General features: G+C 45.3%; 1 protein-coding gene across 1 annotated transcript in view; it reads left to right on the top strand.

Annotated features, from left to right (window-relative positions):
• Window positions 1–23,999, top strand: part of sdk2b (sidekick cell adhesion molecule 2b) — a 656,366-nt gene that overhangs the window by 441,595 nt on the left and 190,772 nt on the right. The window contains exons 14-22 of the mRNA XM_055654146.1: window positions 130–266; window positions 4,559–4,706; window positions 6,081–6,221; window positions 6,956–7,137; window positions 8,442–8,557; window positions 18,475–18,670; window positions 21,068–21,166; window positions 21,621–21,812; window positions 23,016–23,137. Of these exons, the coding sequence (XP_055510121.1) occupies window positions 130–266; window positions 4,559–4,706; window positions 6,081–6,221; window positions 6,956–7,137; window positions 8,442–8,557; window positions 18,475–18,670; window positions 21,068–21,166; window positions 21,621–21,812; window positions 23,016–23,137 (1,333 nt within the window). The remainder of the gene's footprint in view (window positions 1–129; window positions 267–4,558; window positions 4,707–6,080; window positions 6,222–6,955; window positions 7,138–8,441; window positions 8,558–18,474; window positions 18,671–21,067; window positions 21,167–21,620; window positions 21,813–23,015; window positions 23,138–23,999) is intronic.

A 23,999-nucleotide genomic window follows, 5' to 3' on the forward strand; every position in this document is an offset into this window, starting at 1 on the left:
GATGTGTTTATGTGTAGTAATACATTGTGAACTGTATGCAAAAAGGAATTTCAAAGTCCCATTGAATAGATCTGCAGGTTGGTGGGCAACCCGCACTGTGATTTGACTCTCCTCTTGTGTGACCTGCAGACAGCTGCCCCACGCGCCCGAGAACCTGGCCGCCAAACTAAGCACCAGTGAGAAGAGAGCCATTGTCCTGACGTGGGCCAAGGCCTTCGACGGCAACAGCCCCCTGCTGCACTACGTATTGGAGGTGTCCGAGAACAGTGAGTTCTTAACAACGTTATTAAGAATACACGCCATTGTCATAGTAGTGGATCGCAGAGCTTTTTGGTGAAATGAAAATGAAAATAATCTTTGTTTTATTTTATCATTGGCAATGAATCGTAGAATTTCTAAGTGTGAAATTCTCTGAAGCAACGCAGTTGAAACAGTGACTATGATGCCTTGACTCTGTTTGGATTAATTTAGTTTCATTTGGAGATACAGCGTAGAAACAGGCCCTTTGACCCACCGATTCCACACTGACCAACAATCCTCATACACTGACACTATCCAACACAGTAGGGTCAATTTTCCAAAGCCAAATTAACCTGTACATCTTCAGTGGGAGGACAGTGGGGCACCCGGAGAAAACCTATGCGGTCACAGGAAGATTGTGCAAACTCCACACAGACAGCCTCGATCGAGCATGGGTCTCTGGCGCTATGAGGCAGCAGCTCTACCAGCTGCGCCACCGTGCCCAATTCTCCAGGGATGCTGCCTGACCCACTGAGGTACTCCAGCACTTTGTGTCTTTTTTTTGTAAATGCACACCTGCATTTCCTTGTTTATTGAAGTTGCAAAGTTGGGATTATGATACATAAAAGGAAGAACCAGTGAATAACATCAGTGATCATCTATCCATGTCACACATTACACACTGACGTATCAATCTTCATCAGGGGGCAATAATAGTTTTGTAGAAACAAGGAACTGCAGATGCTGGTTTACAAAAAAAGACACAAAGTGCTGGAGTAACTCAGCAGGTCAGGCAGCACCCCTGGAGAACAGGTTAAATAATGGCTCTACCTGTTTCCTATCACCTGAGGTTAATTTAGAACAGGTAAATTTCACAGCTTTCCGATCACGTTTCAGCAACAGCAGATGAAGTGAGTGTGGAATACCAAATGTGTGTGGAGCAGAAAGCCATTATCACATCAATATTTGATCGATGAGAGGCAATGTTAAATCTCACTCTCCTCGTTTGTTTCTGCTGTAAACTAGTTTTATTAAATTTATGTGAAAAGTTCAAATGTAATTGATAATTTCATGTCTTAAAGCTTATTTAAACGGCAGATTTATGTTGCCTTTCTCACCATAACAACTGTGGATCTGTGTAACCATTGTTCGACCTCGCTTGTGGTAAAACCGTTACTTGGTGATCTTTGCCCACAGCATAGACCGTGGGGCACGAGAGCAACATGGCCAGGTGCCCGCTGTTTCAGTGGAAGATGATGGTACTTTACTGTCACTTGTACCTAGCTAGGTGCAGTCAAATTATTTGTTTTTGCAAACAAAGTGCACAAAAGAGTCGCCACTGTGGCACCGACAAATTTACAAGAAGTACTCATCCCTTCTTCGTCCCCCCTCCCCCCACGAGATCCCCCTTTGTTCTCGACGGCCCCCACATGCCGGGTCCGCCTTTGTTCTTGGCAATATGGCCAGCCCAAGGTCCATCCTTCCTTCAATTCACAATCTTAAAGCTTATGGATACAAGGAACTGCAGATGTGGTTTACAAAGAAAGATAAAAAAGTGCTGGAGTAACTCAGTGGGCCTGGGAACATACTGAGCCCACTGCGTTACTCCAGCACTTTGCGGCCCAACCCCGTCCTGGGCCTGTCTCGACCTGAGGCTCCCTCCTCGTCCCGACTCCATTGGAGGCCCTGACCCAACCTTGTCCTCGGCCTGACTCAACCTCGGGGTTTCGACTGACCACCTCGCTCTGCGCCGGCTTCTCCGTAAGGCCGGACGCCCTGTGGGGCGAGTCCTCCTCTGTCAACACAACTCCATACGTTTTTGAGACACAAAGTGCTGGAGTAACGCAGTGGGCTCAGTATGTTCACTGAATTACTCCAGCACTGTGTCTTTCTTTGTAAACCACATCTGTGGTTCCTTGTATCCATAGGTTTTAAGATTGTGAATAGAATGATTGACGAACCTTAGACAAAGTACTAAATTGGAGTAAGGCAAACTACAGGTGATTACTGGAAGGTACACTGGGAGCAGTAGTGATTGGATGAGTCTACATCTGACTTGTTGACAATGTTTCAAGACCAGTTGGTCATGTTGTGAACTGGCATGTTTCAGTGAGGAAGAATAAGGATGGCAAAGTATGGGAGGCCATGGATGACCAAAGAGGTCGTAAATTTGGTCAAAAAGAGAAAGGGAGCGCATGCAGAGTATTGGAGGGTGGAATCAGACAGGGCTTTTGAAGAATATAAAGAGAGGAGGAATGAATTCAAGTAGATGATTCGAATGGCTAAAAGGTCCACAAAATGGCTTTGGTGAGTCAGATTAAAGAAAATCCCAAAGGTTGGGAGTGAGAGAGCAGGAGAACAAAAGCAACGGTGAAGTAAGTGTGACTGTCCTGGGCAGCCAGGCAACCTTGCACTAGATTAGGCATCAGGTCCGTTTAGTGTACAGTTTAGATGTAGCATCAACCAACCCTGCTCAAACTGAAGTTACGGATATCACCATTTTTTGCTCTGATTCAGATTCAGATTCAGATTCAGATTCAGATTCAATTTAATTGTCATTGTCAGTGTACAGTACAGAGACAACGAAATGCATTTAGCATCTCCCTTGAACAGCGACATAGCAAACGATTTGAATTTTAAAAAATAAATAAATAACTAAATAAATAAAAAATAATAATAATAAGTGTCCAGGTGTGCAGTCATAGGTGAAGAGGGAGTAGAGGAGGGGGCTCAGCACACAGCCCTGAGGAACGCCGGTGTTCAGGGTGAGGGTTGAAGAGGTGTGCTTGTCTAACCTCACAGACTGGGGTCTGTTGGTTAGAAAGTCCAGTATCCAGTTGCAGAGGGAGGGGTCGATGCCCAGGTTACCGAGTTTGGTGATCACTTTTGATGGAATAATGGTGTTGAATGCTGAGCTGTAATCGATGAACAGCATTCTTACATAAGTGTCTCTGTTGTCGAGGTGGGAGAGGGCGGAGTGAAGTGCCGTTGAGATGGCATCCTCCGTACTCCTGTTCTTGCGGTAGGCAAACTGATAGGGATCCAGTGTGGGGGGTAGGCAGCTTTTGAGGTGTGCCAGGACCAGCCTCTCGAAGCACTTGGTGATGATGGGGTAAGTGCAACTGGGCGGAAGTCGTTGAGGCTTGCCGCAGTGGAGTGTTTGGCACTGGCACGATGGAGGTGGCTTTAAGGCAAGTGGGGACAACTGCTTGGGCAAGTGACAGGTTGAAGATGTCAGTCCAGACGTCTGTCAGCTGCGCAGCACAGGCCCTGAGCACGCGCCCGGGGATGCCGTCAGGGCCAGCAGCCTTACGTGCATTAGTCCTACTCAGTGCCACGTACACGTCGTAGGGGGTGAGTGTGAGGGGTTGGTGATCGGCAGGTAGCACAGCCTTGATGGCTGTCTCTAGATTGTCCCTGTCGAAGCGGCCATAGAAGTGATTAAGCTCCTCAAGGAAGGAGGCGTCGCTGGATGTGGGGGTGATGTTGGAGGGTCTGTAGTCCGTGATGGCCTGGATGCCTTGCCACATGCGTCGGGGGTCGGAGTTGTTGTTGAATTGATTCTCACCTCTGGTGCAGTTCCCCGTCTGCTAGGCTGGTGTAGTTTTCACTTCTGGGATCTCCTGACTAGAACATTATTGCCTCCTGCTTCCTCTGGCCAGCCAGGAATCGAGATGTGACTAATTACTTTTCCAATTAGCAAATAAATGAGAGCAATACACATTGTTATTGGAATGTAATCTCAGTGCTCATTCATCAGACTTGAGAGTTGACTTTACCCTTTATCTTGCATCTGTATACCATGGACGGCTTGATTGTAATCATGTATAGTCTTTCCACTGACTGGTTAGCATACAACAAATAACATTTCACTGTACCTTGGTACAAGTGGCAATATTAAACAAAACTAGAACTAATAAACTAAATTGAAACTTGTATATTGTTAGGAAGTAACTGCAGATGCTGGCAAACCGAAGATAGACGCAAAATGCTGGAGTAACTCAGCGGAACAGGCAGTATCTCTGGAGAAGAGGAATGGATGATGCTTCTGGGCTGAAGAAGGGTCTCTTGACCCGAAGCATCCTCCCTTCGTTCTCTCCCGAGATGCTGCCTGTCCCTTGGTGTTAAAAGAAGAATGAAACTAGAAGTCACTCAGCAGTTACGACTCCTTTTTTTTTTTTTGCCTGGCCCAATCATTGCTCCTTCTCATTTTCCCAAATGTATCAGTTTAAGACCATTTTAATGTTAATCTTGTTGTTGCCGTTTGCCTTGAAGTGAAATAACCATTTTCAGAAGAAACGTATCTTTTTTGCTGAAGATTCCCCTTGGACGGTTCACCTGATGAGCATCAACCCAGAATCTGTGGGTCTGACTGTCAGAGGACTCATTCCAGCCCGGTCCTACCAGTTCCGTATCTGTGCCTTGAACGATGTTGGCAGGGGGCAGTACAGCAGAGAGACGGAGAGGTAAGGCCTGTGCCCAGTACTGTACTCACAATCTATAACTTACATATTCATCATACTATAAATGTCGCTATTAATTGTGATGTTACGTCACACCTGCATCTTTAATCAGCTAGAAAATTAGATTTTCACGTTTTAGATTTTTTAATATTACAAAAAGATTAGTAAGATTTAAAAAGTAAAATGCGTTGCTTAAATTAGGTAGTCAGGTTCTTCAACAGGTTAAGCATCTTATAGGATGACGATCTGCCGTAGACACCAATAGTAAGGAGTCTTAGACAGAGACACCAACAGCTGGGAATATTAGACAGAGACACCAACAGTAAGGGGACACTATTCGCAACTGTCAAACACAGGCAGGTGGGACTAGGGCAGGTGGGAATGTTGGTCAACTGGAACATGTTGGGCTGAAGGGCCTGTTTCCATTCAGTATGATTCTAGGACTACGGCAAGGAAGACTCTGCATACCGGTTACTTCTTATCTACAAATAAAACCTTGGTTATATTGTTCTGATCTCTGGCATCCAAGGCAATCACAAATAGTCTCTGCACATCACAATTGATCAGCTACTATTGTACCATCATCATGGATAAAAGTATGAGAGGCATAGATAGGGTAGACAGTCTGAACATTTTCCCCAGGGTGGAAATATCAAAGACCAGACGGCATAGCTTTGAGGGGCAAAGTTTGAAGGAGATGTGCAGGGCAAGTTTTTACACAGAGGTTGGTGAGTGCCTGGAACGTTTTGCCGGGGGTGGTGGTGGAGGTAGATACGTTGGTGTTATTTAAGAGGCTTTTCGATAGGCGCACGGATTTGCAGGGAATGGAAGGATATGGATCATGTACAGGCATATTTGTGATTTGTTTAATTTAACATCTTGTTCGGCACAGACATTGTCGGATGAAGGACCTGTTCCTGTGCTATCTTGCAATCAGTTTTAGATCATTTGGAGAACCAGATGACATAGGTTTAAGTAGAGAGGGGAAAGGTTTAATAGGAACCTCAGGGGCAACATTTTCACTCAGAGGGTCATGCGTATATGGAACGAGCTGCCGGAGAAGGTAGTTGGGGCAGGTACTATAACAGCATTTAAAAGACACTTGGACAGGTACATGGATAGGAAAGATTAAGGGGTATATGGGAAATGGAATTAGTTTAGATGGGGCATCTTGGTCGTCATGGATGAGTTGGGCCGAAGGGCCTATTTCCACACTGTATGACTCTATGACTATTCTTAAACTATAATAAACTAATGAGTGGAAGTCATAACATGTTGGACACACCTGACCTGACTTTTATTGTTTTGCGTTGAGTTAACTTTGTTTTCTGATGATTAATGTTCTATCTTTCACATTGAATGGGCAACCGCCTGCAGGCTCTCACTGCCGGAGGAGCCACCGAGCGCCTCTCCCCAGAATGTCATTGCCAGCGGCAGAACCAATCAGTCCATCATGATTCAGTGGCAACCACCCCCGGAAAACCAGCAGAACGGCGCGCTGAAGGGCTACATCATCAGGTACCGTGCAACACTCTCCTTCCCCACTGTTATACCCGGGGAAAACAACTCGCATCACAACGGCAGCATATTCTGTGCATTTGTCCACTCACAGTAAAAACCAATGGGTAGAGCTGCTGTCTCACAGAGCCAGAGACCCAGGTTCGATCCTGACCTCAGGAGCTGTCTGTGTGGTGTTTGCACGCTCTCCCTGTGACCGTGTGGGCTTGCCCAGGTTTTCTCCTATATCCCAAAGACGTGCGGGTTTCTAGGTTAATTGGCCCTCAGTAAATTGCCCCTAGTGTGTAGGGAGTGGGATAACATAGAACAAGTTGCCGGGCGGGCCGAAGGGACTGTTTGCATGCTGTATCTATCATTCATTCAAAAACTTGCAGCAAACAGTAATCAACACAAAATTATGCCAGATGTTTTAAACCACAGCAACAACAAATCACAGAGGTATTGTCACTTCATGTCTTTAGTTCAACATTAGCTTTCTTTACCAACTCTGGAGTTTTCAATTGTAACTTATACTTTTGCGGATGTTCGTATGAGTTCTCCTGAAAACGTTGTATGCAGAATGTGGTGAATGCAAAACTCTTACAGATGTTTCTACATTTGCTGTTCTGAAATATCTTTGAAGTGCTCTTGGATTGCTATTCGTGGTTATAGTTTGTGTCCTTTGTGCACACTCGTGTGGACGGAGTATTTGAAAGAAACCAGGGCAATAATGACAAAGATTCGTCTTTCTGCAGGTACTGTTTGGCAGGCTTACCCGTGGAACACCAGTACAGGAACATCACCAGCTCCGATGTTAACAACTTCCTACTTGAGGACCTCATCATCTGGACCAACTATGAGATAGCTGTGGCGTCGTACAATGGAGCGGGGCTGGGCATCTACAGCCCCACAGTCACTGAGTGGACCCTGCAAGGGGGTAAGTAATTCCTTGTAGCAGGAGACAGGTTAATGAGTGCAGGACCATTAAGGTATCAAAATCCAGGAGCAGGGGCTGTTTACTTGTTATGCTGGTGATCACTGATTGCTTCTGTGCTGTGCTTTGCTTGCAGAGAAACGTAGAAAAATAGGTGGAGGAGTAGGCCATTCGGCCCTTCGAGCCAGCAGCACCATTCAATATGATCATGGCTGATCATCTAAAATCAGTACCCCGTTCCTGCTTTTTTCCCATATCCCTTGATACCTTTAGCCCTAAGAGCTAGATCTATCTATACAAAAGAAACCTCTGCTTTCTTTCAGTCAATTAAAAGTAATCAGTAGCAAATTAAGTATAATCAATGAAACATATCAATTAAAAAATAAGCCACGTTAATAAGCCAATTTGTTTACATCAACATAACCTCTCTCCTCTTACAGTTTTCTGAACATCAACTTCTAATTTAATAAAGTAACAAAAATGTACGAAACTATTTAAAACATAAAATATTGGAAAATGTGATTTTTGCCTGCAGCAGTGCATACCATCACAAATAAAGCACCGAGACTGTGCAGACGACAGATATATGTGTGGCCTCGACTTTCTTGCACTCCTGGATGGAGAAAGTCATACCATAGAAAAATACCTTAAAATATGGAAAGAGACAAATCTACCCAATTCAAGGGAAGCTACACTAACTCCGTTATTCCTTCTGCCAGTGAAATTGTGAAATCTTGCAAAAATCAGTAGAGCTGCTGCCTCACAGCTACAGAGATCCAGCTTTGATCCTGACCTCAAGTGCTGTCTGCATGGTATTTGTAACTTCTACCCGTGACTGCCCGGGTTTCCACCGGGTGCTCCGGTTTCCTCTCACATCCTAAAGACGTACAGATTTGTTGGTTAATTGGCTTTGGTAAAATTAGAGATTGTCCCTAGTGTGTAGGATGGTGTTAGTGTACGAGGATCACTGGTCGGTGTGGACTCGGTGGGCCGAAGGGCCTATTTCCGCACTGTATCTCTAAAATAAAGATATTGATACCGATCAGCTTTCCCTTGTTTTGTTTAGCAAAATGTAACAACAGTGGAAGCTATTAGCAGTTCTAAGCTACAAATTGGAGGTAAATACAGTGTTGGAGCATGACAATTGATGCATTCCGACTGCAATAGAATTAAAAATTAAAACCAGAAGTGGTCAACAAAGGATTTGTTCTTGTGTTTGCACAAATGACTTGTCTTGAAGCAAGGTTTCCTTCCCTTTGATCTCTCTTCTGATGTAACCCACCTGAAGTTATCTCTGGTTCTTCCAGTTCCCACAGTGCCTCCAGGAAACGTGCTCGCTGAGGCTATTAATTCCACAACCATTCGATTCACGTGGACCCCACCCAGCCCGCAATTTATTAATGGAATTAACCAAGGCTACAAGGTAATACTGACAGCTTCGAGTACAAATCTACTGTGAACAATGGTGTTGAGGTTTTGCTTAGTGTAAGCTCAAAGAATTGTTGAAGTTTTGCTAAGTGTAAGCTCATAGGATTGTAAGCATGTCGGGATTAATGTCAAGCATTTCTTGTTGAATGAGAAAGAGCTACAAAGAACTCGACCACATTATCTTGAGTGGTGGTGTCAAGATTTGGATTTTTGTCCAATTGCATTTGGACAACTCTAGTGTAGTTTATTGTCACGTGTACCCAGGCAGAGTGAAAAGATTTTTTTTTGCGTGCTAATCGGTCAGTGAAAAGTGTTTAAAGAGACAGTTGATTAACTTGCTCCAGTGGTGACAACAGCGCCTTGATTATAATGCGACTGTGTCAACGTTAATGGGGACGCTGCCAGTGTTGTCACTGGCATGTGGGTAAACTGGAAGGCCATTCCATGCCCAACATTTGATTTAACAGCTTAAGAGCAGAAAAAGAGGGAGATCTCAACAAGAAACCCAATTAAATCTCATCACCATTCATCAAATAAATTCATCTGGATCGTTGGCAGGATAAATCAAAATAGGACGTACATGTAAATGGAAGTGGTGAGGGATCAGGTTCATAGTTGGTATCATTTAAAAATAAATTGGATAGGCATATGGATGAGAAAGGTATGGAGGGTTATGGTATGAGTGCAGGCAGGTGGGACTAAGGGGAAAAAAGTTGTTCGGCACGGATTGTAGGGCCGAGATGGTACAATGGTTTCCGTGCTGTCAATAGAGTTACATAGGTTTACTAGAATGTTGCCTGGGTTTCAACAACTAAGTTACAGAGAAAGGTTGAATAAGTTAGGTTCTTATTCGCTGGAGCGCAGTAGGTTAAGGAGCGACTTGATAGAGGTCTTTAATGTGATAAGAGTGATAGACAGAGTTGATTTGGACCATCTTTTCCCTCTTTGAATTTCTTTACTCAGAGAGTGATAGTGGTGTGGAATGAGCTTATAGTGGAAGTGTTGGAGGCAGGTTCGTTGGTATCATTTAAAAATAAATTGGATAGGCATATGGATGAGAAGGGAATGGCGGGTTATGGTATGAGTGTAGGCAGGTGGAACTAAGGGAAAAAAAGTTGTTTCGGCAAAGGGCCGATATGGCCTGTTTCCGTGCTGTACTTGTGGAAATGTGTACCTATTCAGAGCATGTAGTCTTATAAACCCAGACCCAGGTCATTCATGGGAGATACACTTCTTCACCACAAAACGTGTAGATATGGGAGTCCCACTTGCTGGCAGTCACACCCAATTATAGAAACCAGTGTAGACATCCTGCCTCCAAGGGACAGTGCTTCATGATCCATCGTGTGACACTAGTGGGAGCAAAATCTAGAGAAGCATTCATGTACTGCTCGGTTGTTCATCCTTCCTGCCTCCACTCTGGCTCCTTGCCTGGAACACAATGAGACAGAAACATTAGCCGCAGTGACAGTGACTGCTCAGACAATAGTTTAGTCATTAGTTTGTAATGTTCTAACCCCTGTCCTGCATTGGTTTGAATTCACTCAACCTCTTTTGTGAAGTGATATTGCTGTCCAGCTTAAAGTGATTTTATCATGCTGGGTGGAATACAGCACTGGAGCCAAACCTACCTCAATGAGAACATTTTGCAGTTTCCAAACAAACGTCAGGCAAACAGGCAGCTTTTTAGTTGAACAAATAATAAACACATGCGGCTACAATCCACATATTGCCCAACCTCTAGCTTCTTCCTGAACGCTAAATGGAACATTAACCAATAATATATTATCAGTCTTCTGTGTATGAACTTTTATCTTCTGTCCACATTTGCAAGGGAAACAGCTGTGATAGTGTGTTGTCCTACAGTTATAGTCCCCTACCAGCAGAGGTGTAGCAACGGCAAAACTTTGTCTGCCATATCTTTACTCCTGCAAGACTTGCATTGAGTTTGTTTTGCTGTGATCCAGAGATTCAACCTCAGATCCACTGTCTAAACTCAATACATTTCCTTGAAGGAATCACTGCCAAATGGAAGCTGATTTTTTTGGCTTAAATCCTAGCTAAGACTCTGGAAATATTTATAAATGTATTGAATAATAAAGACAGATAAGTCAACAGGCTGTTTGGAAGTGAGCAGCTGAAAGAAGTCAGAGTAAAGGTCGCAGAGAAGGCTCCATTCTTTCAATCTACCTTAAATATGTTAAGTAAACATGAGTAGCCCCTCAGTAACCTTGTTCAAGAACAGAGAGAACAAACTTTGTAAGTTATCTAAATAGTTCAATGTCAGCAGCAAAAATATTCTTCAACTCCATGCTTTGAGATAACATTAGTAAGGTTTTTAAAATTGGTTCCTCAAGATCAGCTTGCAAAGGTTTGTCGAAGGCACGTTGCATGCTATTTAAAAATAAAGGAAGGGACCTTTTAAAATTTAAAACGCAAATATATAAAAATGTGAAGTCTAAATGTGTTCATATATTTTGTGAGGAAAACCAAGTCTCATGAGAATACACAATTGATGGAAGAAAAGAAAAGTGCTGGAGTAACTCAGCAGGCCAGGCAACATCTCTGGAGAATATGAATTGAAGTTGAGGGTTGGGAACTTCTTGAGTCCCAACCCAAAACATCACCTATCCATATCCTCCAGGGATACTGCCTGACCCGCTGAGCTACTCCAGCCCTATGTGTTTTTCTTGATGGAAAGACACCGAGGGATTGTGTAGAGATGCTCAAGGAAGTGTTTCACGACCACAGTCAATGAAGGTGAAAATAGACAAAAAATATTCAAAATAACATTAGAGTCTGTAAATATTAAACAGCCTCATAGCACCAGAAACCCGGGTTCGATCCAGACCATGGGTGCTTGTCTGTACAGAGTTTGTATGTTCTCCCCGTGATCTGTGTGGGTTACTCCGGTTTCCGCCCACACTCCAAAGACAGACAGGTTTGTAGGCTAACCGGCTTAATATAATTATAAATTGTCCCTAATGTGTGTAGGATAATGTTAGTGTGCGGGGATCGCTGGTCGGTGCGAACTCGGTGGGCTGAAGGGCCTGTTTCCGCACTGTATCTCTACACTACATTAAACAGAGCAGAGCACTATAAGAGCTCCTAACACTCTACTCCGCCTACTAACACTACTCTTTCCACTACAGTTTCTTCTTTGACTCCTCCCACTTCTTCCAAATCCAAGGCATAGCTATGGGAACCCACATGGACCCCAGCTGTGCCTGCCTCTGTAGGGTACGTTGAACAATCCCTGTTCCAGGCATACACTGGCCCTATCCCCGAACTCTATCTCTGTTACATTGATGACTATATTGGTGCTACCTCCTGCACCCATGTAGAACTCATGGACTTCATCAACTTCTCCACCAATTTTCACCCTGCATTCAAATTTACTTGGACCATCTCCAACACCTCCCTCCCCTTCCTTGATCTCACTGTCTCCATCACAAGTAATAAACTATCGACTGACGTCTATTACAAACCCACCGACTCCTTCAACTATCTCGACTACACTTCTTCCCACCATGCTTCCTGCAAAGACTCTTATCCTCTACTCCTATTCCTCCATCTACACTGCATCTGCGCCCAAGATGAGGTGTTCCGTACTAGAACATCCGAGATGTCCTCATTCTTTAGGGAAAGAAGTTCCCCTCTCCCATCATAGATGAGGCCCTTACTCGTGTCTCCTCAGTACCCTGCAGCTCCGCCCTTGCTCCCCCTCCCCCTAGTTGCAACAGAGACAGAGTCCCCCTAGTCCTTACCTTCCACCTCATTAGCCGTCGCATACAACGCATAATCCTCCGAAATTTCCATCAACTCCAACGGGATCCCACCACTAGCCATATTTTATAATCTCCACCCCTTTCCGCCTTCCGCACAGACCATTCCCTCTGTAACTCCCTGGTTAACTCATCCCTTCCCACCTAAAGCACCCCCTCCCCAGGTACATTCCCCTGCAACCACAGAAGATGCAACACCTGTCGCTGTACCGTCTCCCAGGACTCTGTCCTGAGACCCCGACAGTCCTTTCAGGTTAGGCAGAGGGTCACTTGCACCTCCTCCAATATCCTTTGTTCAAGATGTGGACTCTTACACATCGCCGAGATCAAACGCAGACCAGACGATAGTTTTGCGGAACACCTTCGCTCAGCCCGCCTGAACCAACCTGATCTCCCGGTTGCTGGACACTTTAATTCTCCTTCCCATTCCTACGCAGACCATTCTGTCCCTAGTCTCCTCCATTGTCATGGAGGAACAGCATCTCATATTTCGCTTGGACAGCTTGGTTGAATATTGATTTCTCTCACTTCAGGTAGCCCCGGCATTCCATCTCTCTCTATCCCTCCCCCATCCAAGGCGCACTAGCTTCTCATTTTCACCCTATAAACAGCTTACCTTTACTTTTTTGCAAATCTTCCATTCATTGTTCTTTATCTCTCCACATCACTGTCTATACATCCACATCACCGTCTATACATCCACATCACCGTCTATACATCCACATCACCGTCTATACATCCACATCACCGTCTATACATCCACATCACAGTCTGAAGAAGGGTCTTGATCCAAAACGTCACCCATTCCTTCTCTCCTGAGATGCTGCCTGTCCCGTTGAGTTACTCCAATATTTTGTGTCTATCTTCGGTTTAAACCAGCATCTGCAGTTCCTTCCTACCCTATAAGAGCAACAGTGGCTTTTAAATGGACATTGGTCAGAATACAAACCCTTAGGTATTTTGGTTGCATCAAGTTATGGAGAGGACAACAAAGTCAATGAGATCAACAAAGGGAACATAAAAAAGATTCTCCAGGATAACATGAGATGGGTAATTATATTAACAAAAAAAGAATCCATTGGAACAAAAGAGATTTAAATTGAAATTTTATGGTGACTTTTAAAAATCTAAAAAATGTTAATTGAATGAGGGTGGAAAGGTGATTTTTGGTGATGGGGTAATAACTGTGAGGAGTGCTTGGTGTCAACTCATCACGCAGGAGGCAGGTTGGAAGATGCTTTTTTACCTGGTTGGGTTTTGGAGCAAGGGATTGTTTTTAAAATAAATGGAAGTTTCAGAGGAAGATCATTATCTCTTTCCGAGGAAAATTAGATGAATGTTCAAAGCAATGTTCAAAAGAAGAGGGTTGGGCAGCATTCAGAGGTAGAGCTGAGTGAGTGTCAATGCAGACACATCCGCCCCCTGCAAAAGCCCACTCCTCCTGTAAACTTCTACAATGAATGAGAGGGAGGGCTGTGGACATCCATGACTAATGACTGAGGTAAATGTGGAAAATCTCCTTGGAGCATCTTGCCCATCAATGTGACATGACCGCACTGATTCAAAGCAAAGCAGAACATGTGTGGAGCTGGTGAGTTGATCCTCTTTCCAGTTGTGGGGCTGAAAATTTGATTAATTCCAAGTTCAACAAATTATTCGAATGCTAATTGCACTCATCAATTCTTCGACCACAGTTGGCAAGTAAATTTGTCAGCAAACCTGCAAGGCCATTAACTATTTAATATGCATGCGATTTTTCATTCCTGTAAATTGATCACGGGGTAATCGCTGGTCGGCAAGGACTCCGAGGGCCGAAATGCCTGTTTCCACATTGTATCACTGAAGTCTAAAGACTTGCTATGTACAGAGCACGCTGTTAAAGCCATGTACCGTAAATAGCAGCAGTACAGAAACACACAGCCATTGAAATTACTGTCTGAGCCACTGGGACACATCCCGATGGTATGATCCTCCTGTGAATGACAGTCACTCAAATTTTCCATGGAAGTCTTGACCAAGGATTACTTTAAAGTTGCCGGGGTTTTTTTCACCAGTAAAATCTGTTCTTTCCTGTTTGTTAAAAAGAGCGATAAGGGCCTGTCCCACCAGCATGCGATAGCATGCGTCTAGCGCGACCAAACGTGGTCACTTGAGGCGTACGGCCTCGCGGGGCAGGTCCCACTTTGATCAGCGGAGGCGTATGGAGTGGTGCGGGGCTGGTCCCAACATCGCTCCAAAAATCTTGCACTGTCCGAAAATCCCGCGTGACAACGGCCTGTCGGCCCGCAGCCGCATTGAGGCCATACGCAGCATCTTGACGTCGTACGCAGCGTCTTGACGGCATACGCCTAGCGGTGGCGTTGCGTGATGACGTCACTGCCCGACGCCATGCGACGTCCAAATTCAGTCTGCCCTACTCCTGCCCAGCTGATTGGTGAGTATGATGTCGGGACCAGCCCCGCACAACTCCAGGCGGCTTCGCGGTTCGAATTGAGACCGGCCCTGTGAGGTCGTATGCCTCAAGCGACCACTTTTGGTCGTGCTAGACGCATGCAATCGCATGCGGGTGGACAGGCCCTTTATAGTTTGACTGTGGGCAGCTTAAACTACGACAGACTTGGAGAGTCAGGCTGCTTTTATCTCAATTATTATAGAAAAGGTTTCTTGGTTTTAATTAATCCCTGGAAACCAGGACTAAACGACGTGACCTACATTGCTTACAACTCCACACGGAACTTTGATGTCCCATCCATGAGCTGAAAATGTACAGTAACTTCATAATTATATAAGTGCATTTCACTGCACATCTCGTATGTGTATGTGACTAATAAACTTGACGATATAACTGATACTTCTGCGAGTTTGAGAATGAGGAAAGACACTTCTTAAAAAGGCAAAGATTGGCTTCCCATTAAAATGGCCGGTTATCCAATTAAGGGATCGAAAGAAGCATCAAAGGCAAAATTCACCATCAACTTCCTCCGGGGGTTAAAATCTGAAACCAGACACTTGGCTTACAGTTAACAAGAAATTCACAGGAACTTAGCCTATGATTGCAGTATAATACAGGGCTGCCAACATTGGGTGAGAGTTGGGAGTGAGAAATTGCGAGAGACCAAGCCCGAGGGAGCATAGTGGGGGGGGGGGGGGGGGGTGGGGGGTTGGGAATTATGCAATACGGTGCATACTGCAGCGAGTCTTTTAACTTACACTTGAATACAATATATATGCTTTAAATTGGATTGGAGCGTTTTTGAAAGGGGGAGGCTGTGCGATCACTGGCCTTGGGAGTACCCGGTGAGGGAGTGGAGCAACCGAGTGGGGAGAGGGTGTGGAAGAAGGGTGTCCTCCCTCCCAGGGTAGGAACTTTTTGAAATTTGATGTATTAAATTCATGGTTTAGTGCACTGTCAGATTTCAATGTTTTTTGTATTAAGTATTTTTAAGAGATAACTTTTTAAGGGGTAACTTTATCCACACAAAGGGTGATGGGTGTATGGAACAAGCTGCCAGAGGAGGTAGTTGAGGCAGGGACCATCCCAACATTTAAGAACAAGTTAGACTGATACATGGATAGGACAGGTTTGGAGGTATGGACCAAAAGCAGGTAGCGTAGCTGGGACATGTTGGCGGGTGTGGGCAAGTTGCGTCGAAGGGCCTGTTTTCACACCGTATCACTCTATGACTACATTATACCTCCACCATGCATGAATGCTTCAAAATCAAGTGATCGAGTTTTATTGCCATATACTCAAGCATAGAAACATAGAAAATAGGTGCAGGAATAGGCCATCGGCCCTTCGAGCCAGCACTGCCATTCAATATGATCATGGCTATTCATCTAAATTCAGTACCTCTTTCCTGTTTTTTCCCCAAGAACTAAATCTCTCTTGAAAACATCCAGTGAATTGGCTTGCACTGCCTTCTGTGGCAGAGAATTCCACAGATTCACAACTCTCTGCGTGAAGAAAGTTTGTCCTCCTCCATCTCGGTTCTAACTGGGCCCCCCTTTATTCTTAAACTGTGACCCATGGTTCTGAACGCCCCCAACATCGGGAACATTTTTCCTGCAGTTACAGTAAGTGAAAATCTAGCAGGCAAGCAGGATGCTTTCTCCAACCACCCCCATTTGAAGTCCACTATCTTCCACCGTTTCTACCCAGTGCTTGGTACTTACTTCCAGCAGCCATTGGTTGTCCTCCAGGATGCACTCTCTCTCCTCTCAACCCCCCTCTCTCTCCCCCTCTATCTCTCCCCTCCATCTCTCTTTCTCCTCTCTCCTCTCTCCCTCTCTGTCTCTCCTCTCAACCCTCTCTCTCCCCTGTCTCCCCTCTCACTCTCTCCCCTTCCCCTTCCCTCTCTTCTCTCTCCCCCCTCTCTCTCTCCACCCTCCGTCCCACCTCTCTCTCCCCCTCTCTCCGTCCCACCTCTCTCCCCCTCTCTCTCGTCCCCTCTCTCCTCTCTCTCCCCCCCTCCCCTCTCTCTCCTAACTCTCTCCCCTCCCCCCTAACTCTCTCTCCCCTCTCTTTCCCCTAATTCTCTCTTTCTTCTTTCTCCCCCCCTCTCTCTCCTCCCCCTCTCTCTCTCTTCTCTCTCTCTTTCTCCCTCCCCTCTCTCTATCTCCCTCTCCCTCTCTCACCCACTCTCTCCCCTCTCTCTCTCTCCCCTCTCTCTCTCTAATCTCTCTCCCCTCACACTCTCCCGCTCTCTCTCTCTCTCTCTCTCCCCTCTCTTTCTATCCTCTTTTTCTTTGCCCCCCCATCTCTCTCTCTCTCTCTTTCCCCATTTCTCTCCTTCCCCCTCTCTCTTCCCCCTCTCTCTCCCATTCTCTCCTACCCTCTCCACCCCTCTCTCTCTCTTCCCTCTTTCTTCCCTCTCACCCCTCTCTCTCTCCCCCCTCTCCCACCTCACTCTCCCCCCTCTCTCTCTCCCTCCCCCCCCCTCCCCCCCCCTCTCCCCCCTCTCCCTCTTCTCTCTCTCCATTCACCCCCTCCCCCCTCTCTCTCTCCCCTCTCTGCCCTCACCCTCTCTCCCCTACTCTCTTTCCCCCCTCTCTCTCCCCTCTTCTCCCTGTCTCCTTCCCCTCCCTCTCTCTCTCTCTCCACCCCCCTTTGAGAGTCTGTTCCTTCGGCACAGAGACTCTCACGGCAGCGGCGCTTCCGACGGCCCGGGACACTCGCACTGCCCGGAGTGCTCCATGGTCGAAGCTGCAGCGAGTGACTCGCTAGCCGCGCAAATACTCATCAGCCCCACAAACTTACCAGCCCCGGCTCCCCGCATCTGTCCCTGCCCGCTGCTACCATCCCTCCCTCAGCCCCGGCTCTCCAACACATGCAGTTTATCCAAGTTTTGACATTTTTGTTGATCACAGAATTTCTCACCACAGAGCGTGAGAAATTTCTGATCAGCGTGAGGGCGTGAGAGTTTGCTTGAGGGCGTGATTCTCACGCTCAAAGCGTGAGAGTTGGCAGCCCTGAGTATATATGTAAGTGGATGCAGTGTGTTATACAACCTGTTCCTGTCCCATGTATCCATTGTTTTCACACCTTCTGTTGTTTCATCCTCCTCCTGTCCTTCCTCCAGCCATCTGCCGTCAACCCCCCCCCCCCCACCCCTCACCTGAGGTCACCTATTACCAACCAGACTTTGTGCTGTTCCTCCTGCCTTCCACCTTTCCCCCTCCTCCAGGTCCCCCCGCACAATCAAGATGGAGAAGGGTCCTGATCTGAATTGTCACCTATCAATGTTCTCCTGGGATATTGCCTGTCCCGCTGAGTTACTCCAGCATTTTGTGGAGCTCCAGATTCAGGAACAATTTCTTCCCAGCAGTTATCAGGAAATGGAACCTTCCTATCAACAACTAGAGAGCGGTCCTGAGCTACCATCTACCTCATTGGGGACCCCCAGACCATCTTTAATCAGACATTACAGGACTTAATCTTACACTATACCTAATTCCCTTTATCTTGTATATCCGCACTGTGGACAGCTCGATTGTAATCATGTATAGTCTTTTGGCTGAATGGATAGCAGGCACCAAAACAGCTTTTCACTGTCTCATCATACACGTGACCATAATGAACTAAACTAAACATGACGTTCCTTTGATAGTTTTAATATCATTTCAGCTGCTGGCCTGGGAGCCTGGTCAGATTGAAGACTTTACCATGGTGACCGTGCGGCCAAACTTCCAGGACATGGTCCATGTTGGTTACATACGCGGCTTGAAGAAGTTTGCTGAATATTACACCTCTGTGTTATGCTTCACCACCCCAGGGGACGGCCCCAGGAGTCCGCCCCAACTTGTGCGCTCTCATGAAGATTGTAAGTATCTTGCCCGTATCACGGGGTCCTTCAATATATGAATGAATGATTGAATGAATGAATGATGTATGAATGTATGAATGAATGAATGAATGAATGTATGAATGAATGAATGATGTATGACTGAATAGATGAATGAATGAATGAATGAATGATGTATGACTGAATGGATGAATGAATGAATGAATGAATGAAACTTTATTTACACATATGACATGTTATAAATATACATTAGGTGACAACTTTGATTGTTGGATAGCTTTGGATGGAAGGCTTTGTAATGGAGGAACAGAGGTTCTAACCTCCTTGGTTTTGACATCGATGATTTGGAAGATGCGTTTACATTTTGTGTTTAGAGGCTCCTGTGGTCTTCCAGTCCATGCCTGGTGATGTTGTGCAATGAGATTAGCAGTCTCCGGAATGAAGAATTGAATCTGCACTAGATGCAGATGCCAGATGCCAGATGCAGATGGTGTCTGGTTTTTGCATGTTTGTTGCTTTATCAGATGCAGCTGTAATAATCAGGTTTCCTACGTCTGATTACTACAAATGATCACCTACGGGAAATCAATCCGTAAACGTTGACCGGATCAGGTTCAAAGGTGTCGTCACTCACATCCTCTCGACGCTGGCTGGAAATTGTTTCCTCTGACTTCAAAGTAACCCGTACACAACTGCGTGTGGAAACGTTCCACTCAGGCAATTAACTGGAGGACACACTGTTACGTTGAAAAAGTTAAGGCAAATAAATCCCCAGTTAAATGGCATTTATCTCAGCGTGTTGAGATTAGTGGGGAGATGTGTGAAACTGATTATCACGATGACAGACATTGAGAACAGGAGAAATAACACTTTTTCGTAAATATAATATCAATGTCCAAAAAGATTGCAAAACATACTGAGCTATTACTAAATCCCTTCGATTTGTCTCAGTTCCATCGCAATAATGGAATCAATGAATAGGAATAAGTTTATGGATTACCCATTCAGCAGATAATGTGCAGGGATCGCTGGTCGGCATGGACTCGGTGGGCCAAAGGGCCTGTTTCCACACTGTATCTCTGAACTAAACTGAACAGTGTAATAAACAGCAGTCCGTAATGCTCTGAATGTGAAATATTTCACTTTATGTGTCTTTGGCTTATTTGAAAAAGTGAGTGATCAGATGAACTCCCTTGCATCCGTGCACTGACCCATCTACGATGAACTTGACATGTGGTGTTTACTATTGTTTAGGTCAAAGCTTTGTGGTTCCTGGCAAAATGCAAGAGTAGATAAGAAGCAGATTACAGAGCTGAAATCCAATCACTGCTTTTCCTAATTTGTGCCATTCAATTGTCACTCTGAAGTGCAACACAAATTGGCTAAATTGCATTGGAAGACGAGAACATTAGAAGAGGTGGCCCTGAAACTACATAACAAGCTTAACACATGGCCGAATAATCGCAAATTAAATAGCTTGCATTTTACAATCCGTTCAAAGTTCATTGGATGAATTCCAGGCCAATGCCAATCTAGAGTATACAATCATAGATACATAGACAATAGGTGCAGGAGTAGGCCATTCCGCCCTTCGAGCCAGCACCGCCATTCAATGTGATCATGACTGATCATCCACAATCAGTACCTCGTTCCTGCCTTCTCCCCACACCCCTAGATTCCGCTAGCCCTAAGAGCTCTATCTAACTCTCTTTTGAATGCATCTAGTGAATCGGCCTCCACTGCCTTCTGAGGCAGAGAATTCCACAAATTCCCAACTCTCTGTGTGAAAAAGTTTTTCCTCATCTCAGTTTTAAATGGTCTACCCCTTATTCTTAATCAACAAAAACAAAGTTAAACCTGAAGAAGTAAAGGCAAATGGATGTTAAATTTCACAGGCAAATCAGGAGAATCTGTCATCTAACAGCAGTTTCCCACCGCTTTTATTCATGCCCAGTTCTTATCCCCTCCTCCATTGACCCCAGCTTTACTACTTCCCCCATTGACCCCAGTTCCTACCCCCCTCTTCCTCCCCCACCCCCCTTCCCGTTGATCTCAGCTGCTCATTGTGTCCTCATGTTTGTCCATATTTGAGGGTCCCTGCAGTATGGAACGTTACACCAAGTGGTCCCTAATGGGGCAGCTTTGAAAGCCAAACACAGAGTGCTGGAGGAACTCAGCGGGTCAGGCATCATCTGCGGAGAGAATGAACAAGCGATGTTTCTAGTCAGGACCTCCTTCATACCGATCCAAAGTCTGAAAAAAGGTTCCCGACCCGAACATCGTCTGTCCATTCCCTCCACAGATGCTACCCAACCCGCTGAGGTCCTTCAGCACTTTGCATTTTGCTCAAGATCTAGCACTTGCAATTCCTTGTGCCTCCAGCTTTGACCGGCTGTTGATTTGCTCACTCTTTAGACCCTGGTCCAATCGGACACCTCAGTTTCACGGAGATCCTGGACACTTCACTCAAAGTCAGCTGGAGGGAGCCACATGAAAAGAATGGGATTCTCACAGGTGAGAAGATTCAAAGTTTTATTTAACTAATGTAAATCTGCATTCTAGAATTATTTTTTACATTCCAAATGGACCTGGTATGTGGGCAAATTGCACAAAAGTGGATTCCCGTGTGGTACAGAGGAACATTCGACAACGAACTGGATTAAAGAGTGGAAGAAGAATAAAAGAGACAACCTTACAATAAATTTCTATGGCGGTAATTTCTATGAGCTCCGATTTTGTGATCCTATTTTACACAAATTATTTCCACCATCACAACGTCAGATGTGTAACACCGTAAGTATCAGTGCAAGAAGTCTGAAGAAGGGTCGCTACCCGAACCGCCACATATCCATGTTCTCCAGAGATGCTGCCAGACCCACTGAGTTACTCCAGCACTTGGTGTGTTTTTATGTAAACCGGCATCTGCAGTTCCCTGTGTCTAACTATCCATGCTGGTGTTTCTGTCTAGGTTATCGCATATCTTGGGAGGAGTACAATCGCACAAACACGCGTGTGACACACTACCTGGCAAACGTGACACTAGGTTACCGAGTCACCGGCCTAACTGCTCTCACAACCTACACTATTGATGTGGCAGCCATGACGTCCAAGGGTCAAGGCCAGACCTCCTCTTCCACCATCTCCTCAGGAGTTCCTCCAGGTAGGAATTTTATCCAGTTCTGGTGAAGGTCAGCAGGTCAGGCAGCATCTGTGGAGGCAGCAGATGGTCAGCATTTCAGATCCAGACTCTGCATCCAGTCTTGATGTAAAGTCTCAACCCAAAACGTTGTAATCCCTCTGCCTCCACAGATGCTGCCTGACCCGCCGACTTCCTCTCGCAGCTTGTTTCTTCCTCTAGATTCCAGCATCGGCTGTCTCCAGTATCTCTTGGTTAATTGGAAGGACAAATTGGCAGGTGCATCTTACTGTAGGGAGAGCTGAGATTATTCATTTTAATGGAAAGACAAGGTATTTCTTAAATATGGATCTGCCAATGCTTTGGATTGTTCTATGGGATTTACTGAAAGTTCGCTTCAAGTTGAGAGTGACACAGTGGCACAGCGGTCGAGTTGCTGCCTTACAGCACCAGAGACCCGGGTTCGATCTTGACCATGGATGCTGCCTGCAGCGAGTTTGTACGTTCTCCCGATGACCGCGTAGGTTTTCTCCGGGTGCTCCAATATCCTCCCACACTACAAAGACGTGCAGGTTTGTAGGTTAATTGGCTTCGGACAGTGTTAGTGTACGGGGATCCCTGGTTGGCGCAGACTTGGTGGGCCGAAGGGCCTATTTCAGCACTGTATCTCTAATGTAAAGTTTAGAGCACACATTTGGGATGGAAAATGCTCTGTTGAATTTCATCACAATGGGATTGCAATAAATAATGAAGTACTTTGGTGCATTTGGCCATACAGTTAGCAAATGTTGTTTTGCCCTTCTTTGTAGTTGTAGCTTGTCATGCAATATTCTCCGCCTCTACCCCAGACCTGCCAGTCTGACGATGCATTAGCTCCCACAATTCATTTAATGGTCTATCAGCAAACAAAAGAAGATGAGAACTTTGAGAATTCCTAATCATTTTCCTCCAAGTCAAATAAATTGTGGATTGCTATCTGATTAACTGAACTTTGCAACTTGAGGAAATGTTGGTGCCTTTTTTTTAACCAAATATAATTGTAATAAATGATTTACAAACATTGGTGCCTTGGTCCAGTTTAATGTCAGTGAGGGCAGTGTGCAATACTGTTGCATCTATGTACATCTCCATAATGCCACAGCATGGCTGGCTGTGTATGATTCCTTTTCTAAAGCCCTTGTTAATGTATTGAATACCTTTCCAAGTTATCTGTGCTTGTTCCAACAGAGTTACCTGGCTCCCCCACAAACCTGGCCATCTCGAACATCGGCCCTCGCTCGGTAACGCTGCAGTTTCGTCCTGGCTATGATGGAAAAACGTCCATCTCGCGCTGGTTGGTGGAGGCTCAGGTACAGTAAACACACACAGACACTTACAGTCTAGGGTACAGTAAACACAGTTACACTTACAGTATTGGGTACAGTACACACATAGACACTTACAGTCTCAGGTAGATTAAACACACAAACACTTAAGGGCCTGTCCCACTTGGCGGTTTTTTTGGCAACTGCCGGCATCATTGACTGACGTATTAGGTCACCAAAAAAGTCGCGCCGTGATGCAGCGTAACGACGTATTGACGCACGGTGTTTCCTCAGGTGTCGCAACATTTATTTTGTCGCCGCTAGATTTTGAAATGTTCAAAATCTTTCGGCGACCCTGATACGTCAGTCAATGACACCGAAAAAATCGCCAAGTGGGACAGGTACTTAGTCTCAGGTACAGTACACACAGGGACCTACAGTCTCAGGTACAGTACACACAGGGACCTACAGTCTCAGGTACAGTACACACAGGGACCTACAGTACACACAGGGACCTACAGTCTCAGGTACAGTACACACAGGGACCTACAGTCTCAGGTACAGTACACACACAGGGACCTACAGTTAAGCAAGGTTCATCATTCAATAGAGTATGGAAAAAATACTATCTGCTTTATTCATCAGTATGGCTGTATGGTAATTGGAATTTCACTGCACCTTAATTGTTATCTTGACCTTGAAAGGTCCCTGTCTCTCAGTTTGAGACGAGAGTAGTTGTTCATTTTTTTTTAATGCACCTGTACTTTGGTTTTGACTTCAATCAGCAGAACGGTCCCAAATAAAACGGGGGAAGCTTCATACTTACACTTCAGGGATCTTTACACTTTACACTTTAGAGCTACAGTGCAGAAACAAGCCCTTCGGCCCACCAAGTATATATCCACTT

Source organism: Leucoraja erinacea, chromosome 23 (assembly GCF_028641065.1).
Source record: "Leucoraja erinacea ecotype New England chromosome 23, Leri_hhj_1, whole genome shotgun sequence".
Taxonomy (NCBI): domain Eukaryota; kingdom Metazoa; phylum Chordata; class Chondrichthyes; order Rajiformes; family Rajidae; genus Leucoraja; species Leucoraja erinaceus.